At 37.2% G+C, this 23,987-nt stretch overlaps 1 protein-coding gene across 4 annotated transcripts in view; it reads right to left on the reverse strand.

Annotated features, from left to right (window-relative positions):
- Positions 1–2,455: 2,455 nt before the first annotated feature.
- PRKACB (protein kinase cAMP-activated catalytic subunit beta) overlaps positions 2,456–23,987 on the reverse strand; it is a 76,276-nt gene continuing 54,744 nt past the window's right edge. For all 4 annotated transcript variants that reach the window (XM_074599323.1, XM_074599325.1, XM_074599322.1 and 1 more), the window contains exons 2-10: positions 22,590–22,651; positions 21,508–21,636; positions 17,717–17,815; positions 16,613–16,695; positions 15,954–16,080; positions 13,587–13,682; positions 11,018–11,140; positions 8,793–8,957; positions 2,456–4,771 (exon numbers count right to left, since the gene is read on the reverse strand). In XM_074599323.1, coding sequence (XP_074455424.1) covers positions 4,646–4,771; positions 8,793–8,957; positions 11,018–11,140; positions 13,587–13,682; positions 15,954–16,080; positions 16,613–16,695; positions 17,717–17,815; positions 21,508–21,636; positions 22,590–22,651 — 1,010 coding nt within the window. In that variant the 3' untranslated portion in view covers positions 2,456–4,645. The remainder of the gene's footprint in view (positions 4,772–8,792; positions 8,958–11,017; positions 11,141–13,586; positions 13,683–15,953; positions 16,081–16,612; positions 16,696–17,716; positions 17,816–21,507; positions 21,637–22,589; positions 22,652–23,987) is intronic.

The following is a 23,987-nucleotide window of genomic DNA, read 5'->3' on the forward strand; positions in this document are numbered from 1 at the left end:
AGATTGCTACTGTGGAATCTGTCAAACCCTAAATCTTGTAAACTGAGCACTAACAGGGAACGTGCAAGTTTGTCACTGGGTCTTTCTCACGTGCTTCACTGACCGTGAGCTAATGCTAATCAACACCACAAATACATTGCTTTTAAATTTTAAAGCAAAGAGCCACATAAACACAATTTTTAGAAATACATTTTTGCAAAAACATTTGTATTTGACCCTCTGAGGGAGGGAACAGGACAACCAGACTGCGAGGATTCTAAAGAAAATTTTACTAGCTTTGAAATAAGGCTATTGGTAACTCATCCCAGTGATTTCATGGAAACCTCAAGCTGCTGTTATCCAACTAAGGTAGGAACCTTTTGTAGCAACGGATTAATAAGAATAAACTACATTTTCAATATATGCAAGTTTCCTTCAGGCAGGCATCCCTTTTTGTAGTATACCAAAAAAACCCCAACAAAAGGTCAAAATGTGACTAGACCTCAGATTTAATCAAAACTTTTATTCAACATCAAATTCAAAAGTTAGTTAGGGACGCTATCTTGAGATCCTACCTTGCCTCAAGATACCCTTCTTATCCTTCTAAAAAACCCAACACATTACATAATTCCAATCTAAGATATTTTATATCTAGAAGACATTTAAACATCCTTGTGGAGCTTTAACCCTTCTACTGGAAGTGATCACTGCCCTACCTGATATTAGAGACTCATATTTTACCCCTTCTGTCAGAGGCCTCAAATCAGTTGATTCCTCAAGCTGTCAATTAAAAACATTTTTAAAATGTGTGCAAGACCCACACTTGTAAAACTATGGTGGTCATACAATCATTTTTTGTCAAGCACACCCAGATCAGCTATACACACCCCAGCTGGAGCACGGAGTCGTCTTTTAACCAATTTCTTATGGGATGGTTCTCAAATTCTTATCTGGGATAAGTCTTCCTTACACACAGCAAATTGGAACAACAGATTTGAATGACACCTTCAACTCTGCTGCTCGACACGCTGCGTTTGCCTGGGAGCTGTAGTACGAGCAGAAGACAGTCTTTCTGCAGTTTATTATCTCAGCTTTAGAAAAAGTACAAAGGTCTTTAAAAAGCAATATAGCATTTGTACCACTAAACCGAGAAGACAAAACCACAGCGGCAGAAGCAAAGAGGCCGAAGCTCCGCTCGGGGAGCAGGAAGAGGAGGAGCTGGGTTACAGAGAGCAGGGGCCAGAGCCTCTCCCAACACCACTTGCAGAAAAAGCCTCAAGACAGACAATGCCAAGACCATGAACAGTCTTTACTTCTATCAGTTGTTTCACAGCACAAGGAGACACGGCACAAAGTTTGTACAGCGGGATCTGCAGACAGTTTAAAAACAGGCAATTATCTTGAATAAAAAGCAACGAGTCTGGATGAAAATATGCGGACAAACAATAGTGCAGCTCGTGATCACCTGGCTTGCCTTTGATTGTCTAAGTCGTCCAACTCACTGACTTCTCATAGTGCCTCAAATGTTCTCCACACCATCTTCTCCAAGCACCCTAGTTAGCGCAAAGCTTAACGCCTCCCAACTAATAACGCGCACTGTGTTTCATACCCTTTTCCTCTTGCTTTCAACCCCTGTTTGCAGTGTGTGGGGAGATGCAAGGACTCTCATCACACAACATTCTGATTCACAAAGAAGCCGCACAAGTGTTGTACATAATTTAATTTGCACTTCTGTATATAAATGTTTACTATATTGCACACTATTGCAGCACTTAAAAACATCTAATTATTTGCAAAAATTAGTAAAATACTTTAAAGGATTTAAAAATAAGGGTTTTAATGCAACTGACAGATAATAAAAAAGCAATTTACTTAATGAGATACAATCCTTTATGTTGGAAATGAAAGTTACATACAACTAGAGTACAATTAAAATATACCATATAGTTCAACACTTAATTCCTCAAATGTGTAAAATTAACAAGCTTCTACTGTCATAGATATACAATTTTTCCATATTGTGAAAAGGATTTTTCAAATTAAATACAGGTAACAATATTCTGTAGTTATATTTTATGACTGTGTTTAAATGAGAGGGTTGTATAATACTCACATTGTCAAATGTACTCACTAATGCCTTGGAAATTGCACACTTCCCCTCCTTTTCCAAAATAGAATCTCATTTCCATACTGAAGTCTATTATGCCATATTGGAAAAGTGTTTTACTTTCTAACAGGATTTTCATAAAATTAAAAAATAGCATAATATCATGGCATTAAGATGACTTTTCCACTTATGCCCACGTAGAATTTAATCTGGATATCAGACAGACATGTCAGAACCAATTTCCTAGACTTTTGTCTTATTGTACACGCAAGATGAATGATTACAGTATTTTACAAAACAGAAAAACCTCGGAACCTTACTAGAATTATAAATGTAATGATTAAAAATTAAAATCATAACAGAATCAAATTGTGATCTCCAACATTTATTAAAATCTTTTAAAGTTCATAAACGACAACAAAGTTACTGTAGAATTTATCGCATACAGCTAGCATACAGCAGCATGTCCTTGGTCTAAATGAAATACAAAAGATTTTAACATTTTCATACAAAGGATTTCTTTAAATTTATTAATGTGACGATATATTTTTGTTACATAAAATTTGCTACAGCAAAGTATCTTATACTTTTCTTGCACATATGTAAATATGGGTGGACAAAGACTGCATTCAGTGTCAGCCTCCTAATGACGTTGTGCAAAAATGCTCAACAACCTAAACATACAGAATGTTGGATGGGACGTTTCATACTCTTTTGTAAAATGTCTACAAAGGCTTCTCTTAAAGGAGTGTCATACAGATTAAAAGGAAGGAATGCCAGCGGTTTCTTTGCACTGACATCCAAACAAATACAATGGCTATGTATCAAGATAGCTCTTTTTTTGTTTAAAAACAATTCATCCTCGTATGCATGTAAATTTATCATAAAATATGAGTCTAGTTTCAACTGTTTAGATGTGCTGTTTTAAGACAGGTCACTGAGACAGCCAGAATCAAGTGTACAAATAAAACTACTATGAATAAGTTTAAAAGCAACCCCCAAAAAAGTGCTGAGCCACTGATTATTAACATTGAAATAAATGTGTAAAAGTGCCCAAAGCTAGCACATGGTAGCAATACCTTTTAAGTCAGTTGGTGAGAGTATACAAAACATAATTAAGCCCAAATACTTATATCTGTGTGACCATACATTCTGTTGGATTGAAAGAAAGTAGGTTAGAAATGAAGACACAACGCAACTAAAATAAACCCAGCTGTTGCAGTTTTTAAACTTTGTCTCTTTTCTTCGTGAATGAAGTGCTGTAATTAAAAAGAAAATGATTGTAGCAGTACTCCATCCTCAGTTTACTAATATAGTATACCAGAATAAAAACTTGGCAATTACCTCTTATTCTTAACAGCTAACAAAAAAATAACCGTGTTCATCCAGCAATGCATCTAGAACATTACTTTGCATTTGCTAAACCATTTGTTTTTCATAGCTAATGGCAGAGCGCATTTTGCTTTTTGTGGTGTGGTGGTTTTGATTTTAACGGATGCCTTTTTTAATCAAAAAAGGCTCAAAACAAGGAATACTTTGGGAGCCCAAATATTGGCTTTTTTTTTTTCCTAAAAAAACCCAAAACAAAACAAAACAACAACAAACAAAAAAACCAGTGAATCGAAATGAATCGTATTGTCTACAATACTGACCAAAACTTCCTTTTAAGAGTTTAGGGTTCATGTTCTTAAAAAGCCATTTCATACCTGCCATCTGAAATGCTGGTAAGTTGACTTGGTTAAATATGGTCCAAAATCCAGACCAGGTGGAATTACTCCCTCTCCCGAGACTGTAAGCTCTCCGTGGTACAGTCTGGTTATGGCAATTTACCTACTGCCTAGGTGGGAAATACAAAGGAAGGAGGCAGTGACGAAAACTGCAGGGATGTAGAAAACCAAGGCACGGGGTCTAGCTACTGTCCCCTACTTAAGCCATCCAATTGATTCTACTGAATTTTGGTCAGTCTCCAGGAGAAATGTTTTTAAGTTAATTTAGCAGACATTTATATGGCGATAAATACTACCTTCAAAAATGCTAAAAATGTTGGCTAGGTTTAGTCTGAGCTACTAAAAAATTATTATAAATTGTAGCATCAGACACAAGACAGACAAGAATTATTGGCTGGCACAGACTAGAAGCAACATTTATCTTTCACTTCAGTCTAAATCACACTAGCCGCAACACCTTCCATTTCACTCACACAAATAATACATTATTCAAAATAAAATGGAGCGTTCTTGGGTAAAAAACTACTTCATTTTAAAGGGGGAAAATGAACAATACACAGAAACGAAGAACGACAGAAACCAAAGTTAAGTAGGAAAGTGGTCTATTATTCTGTGTTACTGCACAAACAGTGCTTGCTTAATTGTGCCTAGTTAGAAGGGTTGGTGCAAACTGCACACATGGAAGATGGCAATAAAGACCTCAGTCAGCTTTGTGGAATGAAGTAACTAGGTAACTGTTTTGACATATGATGGTCTCAGCTCCACCTCATCTGTTAACAGAGTGCAAAGATCCCAATGTGAGCCCTGATGTCATCTTGTCCTCTTACGCCTACTAAAAATCAGCAAATTCTTTTGCACATTTTTCTGTTAGAGACGCACGAATATCTTCTTCTTCATAGTCATCAAAGTTGCTGGTATCTCCAGGGCCTCTGCACTTTGGTATGAAGGGAGCTTCTACCTGTATTTCGTGAGGAAAAAAAAAAGCACGTGAAATATTATTGGCCTAATATCTTTAGATTGAACACTGTGATAATGAGCACAACAATACTCCCATTACTCCTCAAATCCTGCCAAGAAAACTGCTATTACAGTGAACCACCTTAAAGTCATGGCACATACATAAAACCAGCCTAAGAAGGTGCAGGCCTAGATGTAGGAATCCAAATTGAAAAAGACTAATATCTCACAGACAAACATCAATAAAAAATTATTTCCACTTCAAAGTTTAGTTCTCTTCTTGCAGAGGAGACCCTGCTCTCAGCCCATCAGCTGTGTGGTGCAGCTCCCGGCGTGGCGAGGGCTGCCTCTAACAGTCGCACGGCCATGGCAGAAGCGGAGAAGTAGACTGATTGCCATCAAGACTGCTCAAAAATCTCAGGGATGTTTAGAACCCCTCTCCTCCTACTTACCAACAATCCCCTATTTCCAAACAAAAACTAACCTAATACAAGTTTAAAACAATTTGTTCTGCTTCTCCTACAAAGTTCCTCCGAGGACCTAACTGTGAGAAGTGAAAGCCTTCTCAAAACTAGGTCGCAACTGAGAGGCAAGCAATGGCTCGAAGGGGTCACTAAAAGATTGTACAGAAAGCCAGTGCAGCTCCAATTAATGATGGAAAACCCCTTCCGGTAAAGACTGCCTGCATGTCCTCTCAAATCCACATACACGCTCGATTAGCCTTCAGATTTGGCGCATCTCGCATCACCTGTACGGCAGTGAGCCATTCACACTCAGGTATTGGAACCAGTCGTCTTCCAAGGACCCTCTTAACTGCTGCTTCTTAAAGTTTAGGGAACCTGCAGCTTTTTGAGGTTGACCTCAAAAATAAAATCCTTGGGTCTAGCTACAACTTCACAGTCTCAATCTCTCTGTCCCAATTGGTGCACTTCAGTCTCTACTCATCTTGGAAGTTAAACTAAAGATGACCTTAAACAAAGGCACAGGTCTGCGCAGGGAAATACCTGCATTTTTACTGGCTGACAGCTTATACTGTCCCTACACAGTCAGGGGGAAAAAAAAAAATTGAGAAAAAAGAATGAAGAAGGAGTTGTTCCCAACTTGCAGACACTTAAATGCTATTTTAGGTAACAGACTACTAAATTCCACCTTCACTCAGCTAATATTAATTAAAATCTTAATCCTCCTAGTCTATCACACCTCAAAGTTCAAAATGAAGCTTAATTATTTTTTTAAATAACCTAAATTTTAGAGTCAACTGCATGCTGAAAGAAGGAATAAGCAGAGTTCGGGGTTGATGGGAGGCAAAGATGAAGAATGGATGGTAAGGAAGGAACCAGAGAGAACGGACGACCAGGGAGAAGGTGAGATACTCTACTGAAACAGCGCTAGAGCAAACTGGAGTTGGAGGCATGATTATCAGTACCACAGTCCTCCTTCTCATTTGACAGGTGCCTGAGTTATGCACCTTTATGGTAGGCAAAATTATTGAGGTGATGCAAATTTAAACCAAGGTGTGTGTGAATCAGTAAATTAAAGAGGTACAGCACAGACTAACTAATACAAATTGAACTCTGCTGACTTTGGGTGATAACACTATACAACCCCAAGAAATAACACCAACTTTCTGCATGTATAGTGCTACATACAGTTCTGCATGCATGTGCTACAATTGTCATGCGTGTATCCTTTTGTTCCCAAAACAATAGATGTGTTTAGGCGATTTATGCTGAGAGAATACACAGCCTGTGTACATACCCAGCCCACAAAGCCACACGTTTACCATTACCTGAATTATGTCTCTGTGTCTTCTCAAATTGATTTTCAATTACTACCTTACAACAAAGCTCAGGGCACAAGAAATCTCTTATTTACTGCTGGAATTTTAATACATGTTTACATAAGATGCCTCAGACTTTTTCCTACTATCTTCACTAAGAAAATCGCTAAAGAGAGATAGCAGGAGATAACACTGATTTATAGTAGAAATACCTGTTTGGCCTTAAGTACAGCTGTATTATCAGGCAGCATTTTAATCAACAGCTACACAAACACACAAAGAAAACAAGACTTGATCTTATCTGAAATATTAAGTAATTGGCTGGTTCACTTATGACTGTAGCATAACAAATTATTCACATTCCATTAGTTGCCAAGGAACAGCATGTTTATTCAGAAAAATACAGGCTGTGGTAACAGCCATTGTGAAAACCTGGTATAAACCCAAAGTTTACTGCTGTATTTCTATGACTGTTTAAATGACAGTACAACCCATGCTGTTGTTTCAGACCCTTAGTATTACAATATTTATTCCTTATAATTAGGAGCTTCAAACTTACTCAACATCAGTTTTCACAATCCTTTAAAACTAGTAATAGCTATTCTGAATGTACTACTAGTTCACGTTTTAAAATATTTCTTGTTTCTGTGAAAGTAATTCTCTACAGCAGTGCACTAGCAATGCTAAAAATATTTAGTACACTATTAAAACACTCTGATTTAATATTATAGGGCCTGGGTGTCCCCTAACGGCATACTGGGGAATGAAACTCAGCACATATAAAACTGCCCTGTAAACAGGCATTAAGAAAGCAAAGAACAGATAATTACAATTCTGCAATGGGGAATCTTTTCTTAACACATCTATACTTAATAAATAGAAAGAATACAAGATGTGTTAATTCTACCCTGTCTTCTAGTAATTAATACATTAGTGAATACTACAACAACTGTACTGTCAGTTTATGTAGCCAAACAACCAGTTTCTTTTTAGAAACTATTGTTAGTATTTAGGTCTGGCCTTTAACATACTGCTGCTACAGATGAAAGTTCATGCCTCTATAATCAAGGCTGTTAGCATTTCAACATCGTCAACCAGTTCCTTGACGTGTTACCGCTTGACTCTAACCTTTTACCACTATCTAGACAAAGTTATTTCTCCACCTGAGACTTCTGAGACACCACCAATGAAGTTATTTTAGTCTTTTATTGTTGTCTATTGAAAAAAAAAAAGAATTCAGAGGTTGCACCTGAGAGAAAAAATAATTTCTTAAGAACCTGTTTCTAGTAACTCCCTACTATACAGATACTTAACTTGGACTCTACCTTGAAGGGGAAAGGGAGCTTTGGAGCTACTGGAAGACAGACCTAGACTGAACTGTCATCATCCTCATCCCTTTCCCCAGTTTCCTCTCACAGCTCTGCTTCACTCATCCTGGCAGCCACTAATGTGCTCCTCTCAAACCAATATGTTAATGGCTGCTCGTGCTCTGAAAATATTCTCAGTTCTCTCTGTTGCTTTCATTCCTATGCAAGCCTGAAGTTCACGGTGCAAACTGGGCACAGACTTTCTAAAAACCACATCGCAAGTCATGTTGGTAAAGCAGGGCAGAAAACCATTCTAACAAATGCCAGAAGACAGCATTCAGCAGGGCTCTCTCCATCACCGCAGCTTATGGAACCGCAGTCAATTCAAGTGCGGCGTCAGAAGGGAAAAACTCCTCAGTAGACGGTGAGGACTGAGTAGACACTCTTGACATCTGACCCTGTCCCAATCACAGATCAAGGAAGAACAAGGAGGAGGGAGCATACTTTAGCAGAAAAAGAAAAGCTCCAGCTTTGGCTAGAGCTCCTCCACACTGAACCACAGTCTGACTGCTAAGAACTAGCTGGAAAGGAAAACAGATTCCTCTCTGCTGTGGAGGAGTATTTATAGATGCCACTATAGCAGGGGTTAAATAAAAAGCGAGAGAGGCGGGAGATGGCTCCTTCTGAGATATTCCAGAAATAGACTACAGCACAACACCTGTTAGGAGAACACGAACGTGCACAGAGGTCCAGGATAAAATACCAACAAGAAACAAACATAATTCGATCAATATAAACTCTTCAGAATGTTGAAGACTGAACTACTTTCACCTTTTCTTACTTTAATTAAAAGTGATAGATAAGCAGAATAATTAGAAATTTTACTTCAACCCCGTAAAGACCTGTATAATAGTTTTGATCGGCTAGGGTCTTACCTTTCTCTGATAAATGGCAATCCAATCTGTAGTTGCAAACCACTTGTGATTCTTTATGTCATTTACACCATTCTTGAGATTTCCATATCGTTTGGTCAAATCTACCTGGAGTAAATTTCTTAGAAGATCCTTTAGGTCTGAACTGAAGTGTGATGGGAACCTTACCTAAAAATATACATCCACAACATTAAAAACAACATAAAAATTTGATTCTTCCCCCTGTGAAATAAAACAGCGTTCACACAGAAGGAAACATTAGGGCCATTCTCTGTTCTTCCTCTAAAAACAAATCAAGCAGGAATGCATGAAAAGAGAGATGATTATTGTTGCACATGTATTTCCGTTTCACAGAGCCTTTATCAGTAGCACTACCTTGTGCATTTATTGGGTTTTGAACTGAAATCTAGATCTGATTGAGTTGAGGAAAAATATTCATGTAATGTAATGAAAAAAAAAAGCTAAGTTTAACTTGGTGTCTCACCTCAGATCATTCTCAACTATTTTCTAGGAAAAAATTCTTAGATTGTATTACATACACACATGCACACAGGAGATACAGTACAGCAGAGAATATATATAGCATATAAATATATAGACATAATTGGAAATAACTTAACATTCAGCAATCGTTAAAATTTAATCTGGAACTTTATGCTGTACTGTAATCTATTTCTGATAACTAAATACACCAACATCAAAAGTCTTACGTAAATAACACAGCACTATCTGAAGACAGCACGAGTGACTTGCCAATACAATTAATTCAAACCTCTCTAAGAAATATTTGAAGAAGATTTATGGGATGTAATTACATAGGGTTTTACTAGCAAAGGATCTACTGACACCATTTGAGATGGACGAGAGAAAAAAGGGGAAAAAGAAGAGGCAGAAAGTTGTATTTGTCATTCCCATAGGTTCAGCATTTGACACTCCCTGTAGTTAGCTGATCAGTTATGACATAAATGCAGAACATGCCATTATTTAACATAAAAAGGTGTTGCAAAAATCAAGAGGTCTGACAATCGAGGACACCGCTTCAGTTCACTTGTCAACATGGCTCTACTGTAGCACATGAGAAACTCACAGGTTTTTATGAATGTAGTATCTAGACGGGCGAGAAGTAAGGAAATATTAACTCCATTCTTTAAGCAGAGAACTAAGTGCATGAGGTAGATTAAATGAAAGACTTAAGGTTATAAAGGGAACATACTGCTAACTGAGACCTGAATGTTAGTTTCCATAGTTCAAGTCCAGTGCTGTTTCTGCAAGCATCCGTCCACGGACACAGTAAAGAAGGCAGATGATCAATGGTACAAATGTCAAACAAATTAGACAGAATTGCAAAAAATGCCCAAGTTTTTTTAGTTTAGGAGATAAATATTTCTTTAAAAATATATCTTCATAAATGAGTTCCCATATATTCATCGAGACAGCTGAAGGGTCACAGTATTACAGCCTTCAACCACCTTCTTGATTTGAATAATATCCTAGACAGGAATGTATCTCCTTGCAGCGCACCACAGGGCCTACTGAGGCATTTCTCTTGATTAGAATTACAGAAGTTCGTACGGTGAGGCATGGCATGTGTTTATGTAGGGACAAGGAGGAGAAGAACCTTAACAACTCAAGTAAGCGCAAAGAAACATGGAGACAACACTGGCTAGAAGGAGAACCGACAGAATGATCACATTTTCATGCTACCTGGCACACAGAGATATTCACGAAAAATTAAAGGGAAAAGTTGGAAACACTTTTTTAAAATCTTATGCAACAATGAAAGCTGAACAGAACATTAGACACATCTTGAACTACAGGACTAAAGGAGTAAAGAAACCTACTATGAATTATGGAAACTCTTTAGAGCTTCTCAAGAGCTGCAAAAATACTTCCAGAAAAGAAAATAGCTAAGCTCATTATGCATACACCTAAATAGTTGTTGGATCATTTTTATCCAAGCATAAAAGATGTAATACCACAATGTCTGTAAATTTAATAACTTGCATTTCAAATTTGAAGGCAGGAAACAGATTTTTAGAACTTTGATTTTTAATATTACTGCAACAATGTCTGCACTTAAGAAGTATACATTACAAACTTTTCCCCATATTCTTTCCAAACTGCTCACTGCCTAGTAGCCAGCAAATTCTGCATCTACTCCACACAAAAACCACGTTCTGCAAAGACAAAAACCTGCATTTGCGAAAATACACAGAGCCTTCACTCACCTTGCCAGACACAATCTTCTCGTAAATTTGAATGGGCTGATCTGCAAAGAATGGGGGATATCCAGCTGCCATTTCATAGATTAACACTCCTAATGCCCACCAATCCACTGCCTTGTTGTAACCCTAGATAAAATGAGAAATACCACTGCTAGTACGTTTCTAACATAGTTTAAGGTATTCATCTATGGAATACAAAGAAAGCAAATGCATTATTGCTTGTTTCATACAGAACTTACAGCCTAGTTCAAACCAAAATGAAGCTTGTAGATCCCAACAACAATTTACTTAAAACCTAATACAGTGATGAGTGAAACAGTGATGAAAGTGAAACATTTTGCACACATTCCTGTGCTGAGCTTCAGTGATGTCTTTACACTGATGTGACAAAACTCCCTAACTGACAGAAATGGGCACTATTTGTTTATTTAATTATTTAAAGTAAAAATAATCTTGTTACAGAATGATTGAAGCTTCTTTCAAATCTTAGATATTTCATTAAATATAACAACACTTCCTATCTTGTATACCATCACCTTTTTGCTAGATTATCCACATTTCAGAACATTCATTTTCATATTTAGTAAACTAGCTACGAGAGCTTAAAAGTTTAGTTTATTAGCTGTTATAGTCATTTATGACCTGATCTTTAAAGCATGAACATAAAATCATCAGTAAATCCTATTTAATATTAAAGAAAAAATAACCAACCACAAAACCCCACCAACCCCATCAATTTTATTTGTGCTCTCTGACATCTTTTACAAAGCTCGAGGCTAAGACTGTCTTCCCTGAAAAATCTACTATGGAGAATTGGTAGTAGACACGTTGCAGTTTCTTCTGCTGCTTTAGCTGCATAGGGGCAAAAAGTCTGCAAATAATGAACACTTTCTCCCCAAATAAAAAAAAATACATCGGTTTACTTTTAAAGACCTGCAAAGGGGATTTAATTAAACCACGTATTAAATGCATAATTTAACATTAATGATTGTTTACATCATAAGCACTTCCCTAACCTATAAGGATATTTTTCCTTCGCAAAACATAAAGGGTTCAGTGGAACAGCTATACGATAAATAGTATTTCTTCTATGTTCGAACACTTAGTGCAAGTTCCAGACACAAAATGATCAACAGTAAGCTTAGACTGCATGTACTTTATGTGTAAACCCAGAGGTTTGTCATGTTTGATTTCACGTAAAGTGCCTTAAACCTGAAACACTCTGCAACTAGTTATTTAATGACGAGTGGCGCTCCTCAGGGGTCGGTACCGGGACTGGTGCTGTTTAACATCTTTGTCAGTGGGATTGAGTGCACCCTCAGCAAGTTTGCCGATGACACCAAGCTGTGTGGAGCGGCTGACACACTAGTGGGTAGGGATGTCCAAAGGGACCTGGGCAGGTTTGAGAGGTGGACGCATGAGAACCTCATGAAGTTCAACAAGGCCAAGTGCAAGGTCCTGCACCTGGGTCAGACGCAAATACAGGCTGGGGAGAGAATGCATTGAGAGCAGCCCTCAGGAGAAGGACTTGGGGGTGTTAGTTCAATGCGACCCAGCAACGTGCGCTTGCAACCCAGAAAGCCAACCGCATCCTGGGCTGCATCAAAAGAAGCGTGGCCAGCAGGTTGAGGGAGGTGATTCTGCCCCTCTGCTCTGCTCTGGTGAGACCCCACCTGGAGTACTGCATCCAGCTCTGGGGCTCCCAGCATAAGGAAAACGTGGACCTGTTGGAACGGGTCCAGAGGAGGGCTGGAGCACTTCTCCTATGAAGAAAGGCTGAGAGAGATGGGGTTGTTCAGCCTGGAAAAGAGAAGGCTCATGGGAGATCTTACAGTGGCCTTCCAGTACTTATAGGGGGCCTACAGGAAAGATGGGGGAAAGACTCTTTATCAGGGAGCGTAGTGATAGGAGGAGGGGTAACGGTTTTAAACTGAAAGAGGGGAGATTTAGATTAGATATTAGGAAGAAATTCTTTGCTGTGAGGGTGGTGAGGCACTGGAACAGGTTGCCCAGAGAAGTTGTGGATGCCCCATCCCTGGAAGTGTCCAAGGCCAGGCTGGATGGGGCTTTGAGCAGCCTGGTCTAGTGGGAGATGTCCCTGCCCAGGGCGGGGGGTTGAAACTAGATGACCTTTAAGGTCCCTTCCAACCCAAACTGCTCTATGATTCTGTGACTACTGATTCATCCAGTATGTGGTTCTTGTTACCTCTGGAGCTCCTGTTCTAGTCTGTTAACACTTCAGAATGTAATCATTCAGATCTGCTGTTCTGATGCTAGTTAAAAAAAACTAATTACAGATTCTTTAAATACTTTTTTACCCGACAAGTTAAATGGCAAGCATATGTAGAAAGTTCTGTACAGTTATGTGAAAATCCATGCTTTGAAGTAAGTTTTAGTATACTAACAAAATATTTACAATGCAATTTTGTATTGCATTTTGTATAATTCATAAAGAGTTGTCTAGTCAAGATTTGAGTTTAAGTATCAGCAATTGCTTATCCCTCAGAGCTTAATAATTGGATGCTAAGTTTTAACTGCATCAAATGCATGGCTGAACAAGATGACGAAGTACCTTGCTGAGAATTATTTCAGGTGCCAGGTATTCTGGAGTCCCACATAACGTCCAAGTTCTTCCTTTTACTCTTTTTGCAAAGCCGAAGTCCGTGACCTGTGATGAGAAGAAATAAGTTGACTGTAAGTGTACTTCTACAAACAAATTTAAAATTAAGTACTTCTGAAATATTTTGGAAAACTATTTCATACAGAGTAAAAATTCGTTTCTCAAATCACATAGTATCATACAGTCAAATGCACGTTTAGTAGCCAGTCCTTTTGGTACTTCTAATGCAGACAGATAGAAGGTTTCTCATGATAGAAATCGATAAATAACACAAAACACGTATTTTCCCCCTGACACAAGCTCCTATTTATAATTTAAAAAATCAGTGGGAACTATGTCTTACTAATCTTCCACATGTACTGCAATTACATTGATAATTTTTCTTATACTTTTCACATCAGACTGTTTATACTGCTGAAAGTTTAAAGAACATGAATATGAACAAGTTATTTATCTTATCCTTAGTTAACAAATAAATGAATCGCAAAAAGGGTCAAGATATCCGCCAGTCTTGTAAATTTAGAATTTTATTGCATAAATGTATAAAGGTTATATGTAAAATTAGTGTGGGAATAAGACAACATAAAAGAGGTCTTCCAGTAACTTCTGGTTCTGAACATCTCTGAAAGCATCACCGGAGTCAAGCTTGTTTATTTGAGGACTGGGGGAGCGGGGGGGTAAATGTATTCACAAATGGCAAGTTCTTGGCCATTATAAATTCTTCATTTCACTTGTCATGTTTTCTGCAGTAAGTTTTCAGAACTCTGTATGCAGTATCTTCCTCTCTGTGATTTTTCCTGGACTGTATTGTGGAATAGATATGGAGGCCAGGGAGTTACATGTGAAATTCTGGGATCAGTTTCAAGATACCAAGTCTATGCTTGTTTGGGGATCTGTTTCTTTTGTTTCCTCCTTCCTGGTATCATTTTCAACCCATTCCCTGGGAAAATATAGTTTACCACAATGATAATCATTGCTAATTATGCAATAACATGTGCTGATGTTTCTGATACACGAATGTCACGTTTTAACAAGCCAAACTCCAAACTATCAAGGCAGCTTTTGCTTCATTTTTGGTAGAAACAACAGCAATCACAGCTGGAACTGAATGGAGAGGGTGACGTGCTGACTAAACAGACCTGCTTCAGTCAGCAAAGAATCAGTTCTGTGTTTTTGAATGCACATCAGTCTACATAAGAAGAATATACTGCAGACATGGGACAAACGGTAATGGCTTTAAAATTCAAAAAGAAAATGAATGGAGTTCCTAAACAAAATTTAATTGGAGCTGCAGTATCAACATATGAAGACAAACGCCCCCCTCTGTTCAGAAGCAGAATCGAAGCAGCCTCACACGGGAAGAGGGACTGCTGGACACATCAGCGTTTGCAGTTTGCCCACCACCACAAAAACACACTGGCGCATATAGAGTCACCAATTCTGGACAAAGCCAGTCATAGCTTGACGTTAATGGTGCTCCCTAAACACATTAATAGAACTTCTATTTCTCTTCTCCCTACAGTGTTATTTTATTCTCCACGCAAAATTATTTCACAGTTATAAACAACCTAAGATACGACTCCTTTCCAATTCACTCAAACATTTTTATTATGTATTTTCCTGTTAGATTCTGCTATGGCAAAAGGTGACACAATGAGGAAAGAAGAGCTTCTATAGTTTAAGGACTGCAAAGCATTGCAGAGTGCTTGTTCCTCTATACCACCTTTGCCATTTAGAGCAAAAACAAAAGCACAAAAATGGAAGATGAGGAGGTGCTGTGAGAGGCTGCTGTAAAAACAAAGTCATCATTTGCAGCACTGCAATCCTGATCTGATCTCAACTCAGCTCTTACTCCAGATGTGCTGAGAAAGTTAGGATTCTCCAAGGGTAGGATTCATCTAACCAAAATTAAGTACCATAGTGCCAGTGTTCACATCCAAGCTGGTTATCCTAAACTGCTTATTTAGACAATGCAGAGAACCAGACATTTTATGGCACCTTCCGTCTTGTTCTAGGGCAGAGGTATAAAATAGGTCAGATGAACAGAGCCATGTAATCACCTACTTCTCACCACAGACCCCAAGGGAAACCTCGACAACTCGCTCCACTGCAGAGAGCTCCATTGCGCATACCTAATTTTAGTCAGAGGGAGGACAATCCAATGGTTTTAACCATAAGTAAGCAGCAGGGTATTGTAATGCTCCCTGAATACATGCTAACATGCCAACCAGCTTCAGACCATTTATTCTAAACACATTTACTAGAAGTACCTAACCCTACACAAGACTCCACTCCCTAAATATATGAAGAATATCATACCTGGATGTATCCTTGCTGATCAATTAAAAGATTTTCAGGCTTTAGATCTCTGTAGATGAGGTCTAATGAATGGAGGTACTCAAATGTTAGCACTATCTGAGCTGCATAAAACCGTGCATGTGGTTCACTGTGAAGAATTAAAAGAACATTAAGTACCCCGATACTATGCTAAGATACTAAAACAACCATGTAACTGCCAGGGACAGACAAATTAACTATCTTTTAACTGGTTCTTTTACTGTGTAACAGGAAAAAGAAAAAAGCACAAACAGCAAACATCTTAGAATTTATACACTTATTCCCTAAATTTAATTTAAGTCTTGCAGCTAAAATACACATGCAAATCACATCCCACAATAGAGAGCTTAAACTTTAAATTTTACTTTTAGAAACTATCGTCAGTTTCAGTGACAATATGCATAGGAATTCCAAGATTCTATTGTGCGCAGATCACAAATGCCTGCTTTAACTAACTGAAAAATAAGAAATAATTACAACTTTTTCATTGCCTGACTAGTTAAATCCACTGAAAGAGGGGTAAATTAAATGCACTTACCCCTTCAGAATTTTTTCTTCAATACTGACAAGTTTTATAAAACCCTCTTCCCAAATTAGCGACATAAGCCTTTTTAAAGGAATAACGTCATTAATACTCTTACCTGAACCTTCCGATTCTTCTTAGATGTGAAAACATTTCACCACCAGGAACATACTCCATTACCATGTATAAATTAGAATTGTCCTAAGGAAGCAAGTAAACACACAAAATACATATTAGGCATCCTATAGTCTCTGTAATTCCTACATAGAGTATATTTTGTTAAAGAATGAAAATGAAAAATTGTAGCCATCCAATGACCTTAACAAATACAAAGCAACACAGTTAGAAATTCTCAAAAAAGTACAGACGCGTGACAAAATGAGCATCACATACCTCAAAAAAATCTATTTTAAAGTAAATTTAAATAAAGATAATTAGTGAGTTCTAGACACAGAATGGTGTGTAAGTACCCTGAAGGAAGAGAGGATAAGATGCCTACTGCAAGACAAGACCTTGCACTCTTCAAAATTCGAAATTGACAACCCGAGGTTTGTCATCTCCCACAGCCCCAGCCCCAAACCCGAAAACTGTAAAGATTAAGGTAGAACATGTTTGTTCATTTTAAATGGTATTAAAAAAGGAAAAAAAACGTAAAAGAAAACGGAGAAGGAAATACACAGAGGACACCTACCACACTATAGATTAGGAAAAGACTCAATTTCATTACAGACTGACTAGCACATACTGTCATGAAATCGGAAGCTAACCTCAAAGTTCTCTCCTTCATGGTTAAGACTGTCATTAAGACCTACCTGCCGCAGGTATACATCTCAAGGAAAAATCTGCAGAACAGCTACAAATTTACCATATATTGGTACAGAAATACATGCTTTGGTTTCTCTCAAAGACAGACTGATGCCTAAAAGCTCCCTGCTGTATACAGAAGCCAGTTTCCCCCCCCAAAACAGGGGAAATTTCTAAGAGTTTAATTTAATTTTTATTTATTTATTTGGAGATATCCTTTCAATCATCACCTGGTGAACTGAGGTGCGTGCAAGTGTGCACACAACTGCAAGGACTCCTGGCAACGGTGCCAAGCGAAGCATCTTTGAAAACAAAAATAGTTAAACTATTGTACTGTAGAAGTTAAATGTTTTAGTATCTAAAGTTTGAGCATCTCTTTCCCTGAAACCCAAACAACTACTTTCAAAATAGTGATTACCTTAAAAGAATACTCCAGTTTTACAAGGAAAGGAAAGTTCACTGCTTGTAATATTCTCTTCTCATTCAGTGTGTGTTCTATTTGCTTCAGTTTGACAACCTGGGAGAGAAAAAACAATCTTCAGTTTAAGTGTGACATTTTATAGTTATGGATAATTTTTTCAGTGCAAAACAATTAGTTGAAAACAAGCTTGTAACTTTACAGATAATGAAAAACCTTATGGATTACTAGCACAATAACAGTGCGAGAAAGGATTAAGAAGTCTAACAACATTTTAAAGAGTAATATTCATGCAATACGGTTTGCATTAGAAAACACTAGAAACAGTGTTTCCTACTACATGCTGAGTATAGAAATCAGTAAGGAAAACATCTCTTTACATTTTCTTAAGAATTGTTTGTGATTGTAATGGAGATACTTTTGCAGCAAGATAACAGTTCAATAAAATCCATTTGATCTTTGGACCCTTTGCTAAGAAAGGCAGGAAACTGTCAGACACATTTCATTGTGAATTTTGTTATGTGTGACCAGTAGCAAACTGACTTGTTCTACACAGCTCACACATTAGTGAGGAGAAGACTACAGAGAACACAAATTCAAAATTTCCGTTCTTATAAACAATAGTTCCTTCTGCTAGACCTTTCAATGGGTCTTTTGCTTAGCAAACTGCTTAGCAAAAGTATTAAAAAAAAATTAAATGCCACCTTCTTGGAATCCGTTATAATGTTATGCTGCTAACAAGGCAGCAAGTGGCAGATTTCTGATCATTGCTCTCTCGGTAATTAACAGTTGGTTTCCTTGTATTAAACCCCAATGTTGCACAATCAATTCTTTCCATTTACTTAATCCCTACTGCAAAATTCATCTATATCTCATTTTGAGAATGGCATGATTTCCAAGTTATGTTTTTTTTGTAGGAAATATGCAGAAAATGTGCAAGAGTGATCAAAACAAGTCTGTTTTTCCATGTTCGGAAATCAAATCCAACTGCTATAAATAACAGATAACCAAGATATTCCAACCCTGACTGAAACTGTGTTTAAATTCAACTTTTATATGCAAAAGGTAGCACCTATAAAAAAAAACCCAAACCACTGCAAAAGAAATACTGAGTTACAAATATTAAGTCTCTTTTTAATCATGGATCTTTAGCAACAAATAAAATTTTTGCTCAGATCAGCTCATTTGTGGGAAGTATCCCCTTCATCCCTAAAATGCTATGGTAGTGGAATGATCTTGGCCATGAAAGCAAGCTACGGTTTTAATATGCTGTTGTGAAGTGTTCAGCTGCAATGCCGGACAAGACTTTACCACCCTCCCTGCATCTTCTGCTGGTTAGACACTGGAGGGTGATGGCAGCAACGCCACAGGCTGAAGCTGCTGTTTAACACTTCATCATATCAAACTGGAGCCTCAGATAACACGGCTTTGCTCACGTTTAAGCTTGAGCTCAGGGCACGTTCAACGACAGCTTCCCGTAGATCAATCAGTATCTGGTAACAGCAGATTCTCCAACATCTTGTTTGTGTCGGAGCTTTAATTAACAAAATTTTCTTTCCAAAAGCAATTACGTAAAGAAACTAGCCACAGCAATGTTATGTTTCGGCCTTCCTAGATCAAGGCAGAGAAAGGAATAACAAACCTACACACAGAACTATTGGCTACATCTATTGCTTTTTTTTTTTTTCCCATATCCTGATAAACCAAGTATAAGATTGGATAACAAAGGGACCCACAATATGCTTTCTCTTGTTTCGAGTGAAATGTAAATGAAAAATTATAAGCACACTGCCTAATTTCAGACACCTATATGCTTTCTATAATATACAAAGTGACAGAAATGCATTCTCCCTAAACCATCTCCTACTTTTTGATCAATTAATACAAGATACTAACAGAATGCTAATATAATACATAAATATACCATTATATATGCTAAGTTGAGTTGTATTTCATAAAGGAACACTTCAGACTTCTGATTATAGACTAAATCATTTGATTTTCTAATAGAAGATCGATACGTGGATGCAAACATATTTAATCCTGTAAATCTTTTACTGCAAGTCCACTGCAATCATTAAAAATGTGATTTTTTGCTTTACCAGATAACTTTATAGCTGTGGCTTTCCAATTTATTTTAGGCTGAGAGGTAGTAACGAGTTTAATTAACATTTTTTTTTAAATCCTCAGACTATTTTTATGGCAACTTTCTGAAGTAAGATGTAATTTCCTAAATTGCTCCAGTGACAAAGACTCAGCTATTCATGAAAAAGGGTTCAAAGAAAAAACAGTTGAAAATCTGAAATTTGACGCTGGGGTCTCTGTGCAGCAGTGGGCTGCTCATCACACCTCGTGTTACAGCAACACTCCCTGTGGGATGCCACCAGCCATACGGAAGTAGTGATGAGGTAAATTTTCACATCGGTGCAAATAGTCTGGGTTCTCTTTCAGTTGTGCTATGTTGGAATGTCTTTTTAATTCAATCGTATTTTTTTTTAAAATAGAAGTTAGAAACCATTGTTATAGGAGAATTCTGAAGTTGCAAAAAATTAAGCCTTTCCAAGTAAAAAAAAAAAATAAATGCCAGAATTGACACTAAAAGTTAAGTTTACTTCAGTTTCTTCTTGTCTGGCCATTATAAAGCTGTCTTTAATTAAATGACACATTATTCAAGTTCCAGGACCCCAAATCATACACAAAGAATACTGGAACTGCAACTCAGGGAAAACAATTTGATTACGTCACTGTCATAGTTCCATTATACAAAATTACTCAGGAATTTAATAATGCTTAAGTGCAAGAGCCCACATTGTGGCAATGCTGACTTTCATTTTGTCAGTTGCTGATTATTAAGTTCTCTTTGCCAGATTAATATTTTCTTAATATGACCTTTGTTATACTGCAGCAAAGTTCTGTATACTGCCTTATAAGAGCAGCTCTTATATTGAGAACCTTACAATCTACTAATCTAAATAATGTACGTCTGAAAAACTTGTCAAAACCATGAAAAACTAACTGTACCGATACATTTCTTAAAAATACTTAAGAGTTTTGGAATTCTATTTTATTTCAAATTTAAACTTTATCAAACGACACCACTTACTTAATATAAGAGTAATAAGCTGTTAAAAAAAGTCAGGCTGGAGTAACAATACAGGTTCAGACTACTGCACCTAAGTTTTCAACACAGAAAACGTCTATTACGTGACAGCTGTTCCGGGAGAGAGAGACTACTGTTCTATCTATGCAGTTACTCAAGATGCAACAGGATTATTATATAATTATGCATACAAAAAGTAATAACTCATGGGATCAAGAATGGAAAAGAAATTACTCGTGCAAACAATTTGTTAAATTGTGGTTCACAAATGAAAATTCTGAGAACTTCTGATCCAAAGAGTCTTCCAGAATTTTGAGCTACCCTGCAAAAGCGTATTTATTTATTCCTTTATTTTAACTAGAACACTACCTTTTGCTTTTGCCAAAGAATATATAGGCTACCTTACAGAAGGTAAGCAAAGAATTTAACTGATAACATTTAATTAATGCCTTGGATACTACTTAGAACCTCTTTAGCTCACCATTAATGTTATTGGCCATTGTAAGAATTCTACACAATCCCAACAACTGAATCTGCTGCCTAAAAAAGAAAGTCAACTGTTTAAAGTATTACCAGTATTCAAGTGAGATAAGCAAAAAAGCACAGTAAGTGCAATGAAGTTCAGCCAGTTACCAGATCTTTGTCCACATCAAACTTTTGTACCACAAAAACCAGCACAAATTACACCAACCTTCTGTTTGTCCAGTATCTTCATAGCGTAATACTGTTCTGTGGCTTTGTGTTTCACCATCATAACTCTCCCAAATGATCCTGTTCCAAGGGTTTTTTGCCTCTCAAAATCATCTAGGCCAGCAGTATTCTACATGTACAAGAATATAATGACATCATTTACCATTTAATACCCAAAGACAATTTTAACTGTATGAACAGAATTCATTTATGAAAGAAAATTGAGTAAAATTATATTTACTAAAGACAACTATAGCCAACATTACTGCTGTTATAATTTCATGCCTGGCAAATTTTAGCAAGAGATTTTTATATTGCACTCATTAAAATAGAAAAAGACTTAACTGATTTGTATCAACACTTCTATAATTTGTCCATACAGATGACACATGCTTAGTAAGAAACATTTAGGAGTAAACCGATCATGAATTCAAGATGCAGATAAATAACCCCCTCACGCTTCACAAACAAGAATATTAGAACATGCGAAAAACCCCAAGTTCTGGAGACAGCTCTACATGAGAGTTGTCTGGAGCGTATATCACTGAGTAAATTTTCTCAGATATTCATTACCATAGCGTTTCAAATGCTGCTTTAAAAACAACAATGACCCTTCCCAAAACCCCAAGTTTAACTTTTAAAAGATTTCTCTCTAACAAGCTCCTTAACCTGCCCCCAAGCCCCATGCAGTAGACTTAATGCTCTTAATTCCCCTTAATACCATGGGGGAAATAATTAAACAGGGCAAGTTACAGATGTGCCAACACTCTGTGCTATAAAAAGCCAGCTAAAACATGCCAATAGATTTTTAAGTCTTGACATGTTGATGGTGAACATCATTCTCGGTAAGAGAAAGCTGTTGTTCAGTATGAGCATTTCATCAGCTCAAATCCGGAGAAGACCCGAGAGCCTTTGTTGATGAACTTCAATGACAAAACTGACCTTAAAAATGGAAAGGCCTTTAGAAATTGCATTAAACATATTTCTCTTCTCTGCACCGGTCATTACAGACTGATAACACACTGATAACATCAACAAAAAAATGCAACTGAGAAAATTATTGAATGCTTAAACGACTGGTACCTGAGGGGGGCTTTCCCATTTTCTTAAAAAGTCTTCTTTGGCTTTGGCTAGGAACTCTTTCACTGAAAACACAGAAAAACAAGTGCATTTTAATCAATGTAATTCATCACGGATGCAATGGAGATGCTTTGTTAGTAAGATATGTAAGCTTCATTATCAACTTATTTCTTCAACTTGTAATATGCAATTTTCACCGTGTATAAAAGCAAGCACCAATGCCTCTAGAACTTCTACAATATCTCCAGGTGGTCTCTGAGCTTTCTGGAGTATCTACATCATTCTACACAAATTACTTAAACTACATCAGCTCTAATAACTCACAAAACTGTATACGCAAGCAGGCTTTAAGGTGATGTAAGATGCTCTTAATTTGACTGGGAAAAAAACACAAACACCTGACATTTATAATAGTCATTCCACAATGACAGACTTTTTATCTATTTTTGTTAATAAAAGTTACATTTTCTTTCAACTGATTGACCGTAATGTCAATCTCATTGCTTTTTCCCCCCATCACCTTTATTTAAAGGCTGTTTGCAAGCTCAAGTACCAAATGGACAGCAGAAGCAAGCAAAGACAAAGCACAGGGCTACAACGACACTGCACATTAGGCATGCCCACAGTCAGAGAATATATTTTTTATATTGATTTTCCATTGAAATTGAAGGAATGTATAATAGCAAAATTCTGTATGACTGTTTAAAATGTGCACCAACATATTTTGTTCAGATAGTCTTTCAGCTGTTCTATTTTTTTTTTATATCAATTATTAGCCAGATCAATACAGATTACTTAATGCACAGTCATAATTGGGAGGAGTTTCAGACATTGCTGTGGTTCTGAAAGAGTAACAGAATCAAGAAGAAAATATCATGCTGTTTTTGTGTTCTCTGAATCATTTCACATAATATAGTGTTAATAACAGTGGATTTTCTGTACTGCGATGTTCTGCCACAAGCAATTTCTAAAAATACTCAAGCAATGTGCCAAGATTATTCTGGTCAATATCTAGAAATAAATATGTTAGCAATTGTATTTTACCTTCTGATGGTCATAAAAAATTAGGTTTACAAGGGATTGTAAACAGTCACCTGATGAATCAGAATTTCTTTTGTACTTTTCAGAGAATACTAGTGTCTACACAGAGACCTTTTCAAAAATTCTCTTATCACTCTTCTATTACCAGGACAGTTGCAGCAGCAGTAAAAGTAATGGCAGCCCTGGAGAAGGCTGTTCGTGAATTTTTTTGTTTTCCCTGTTCCCCGCCGCCCTGCCAAGTGCGCTATGGGACTCCACTACCACAAAATACTCAAGGGAAGTTTATGGCTCCCACCATCACTGGCTCTATAATGGAGCAACACCAATAGAATAGAAATTTCAGAAAGATTGTCAAAAGTT

The sequence above is a fragment of the Larus michahellis genome, chromosome 8 (genome assembly GCF_964199755.1).
Source record: "Larus michahellis chromosome 8, bLarMic1.1, whole genome shotgun sequence".
NCBI classification, from domain to species: domain Eukaryota; kingdom Metazoa; phylum Chordata; class Aves; order Charadriiformes; family Laridae; genus Larus; species Larus michahellis.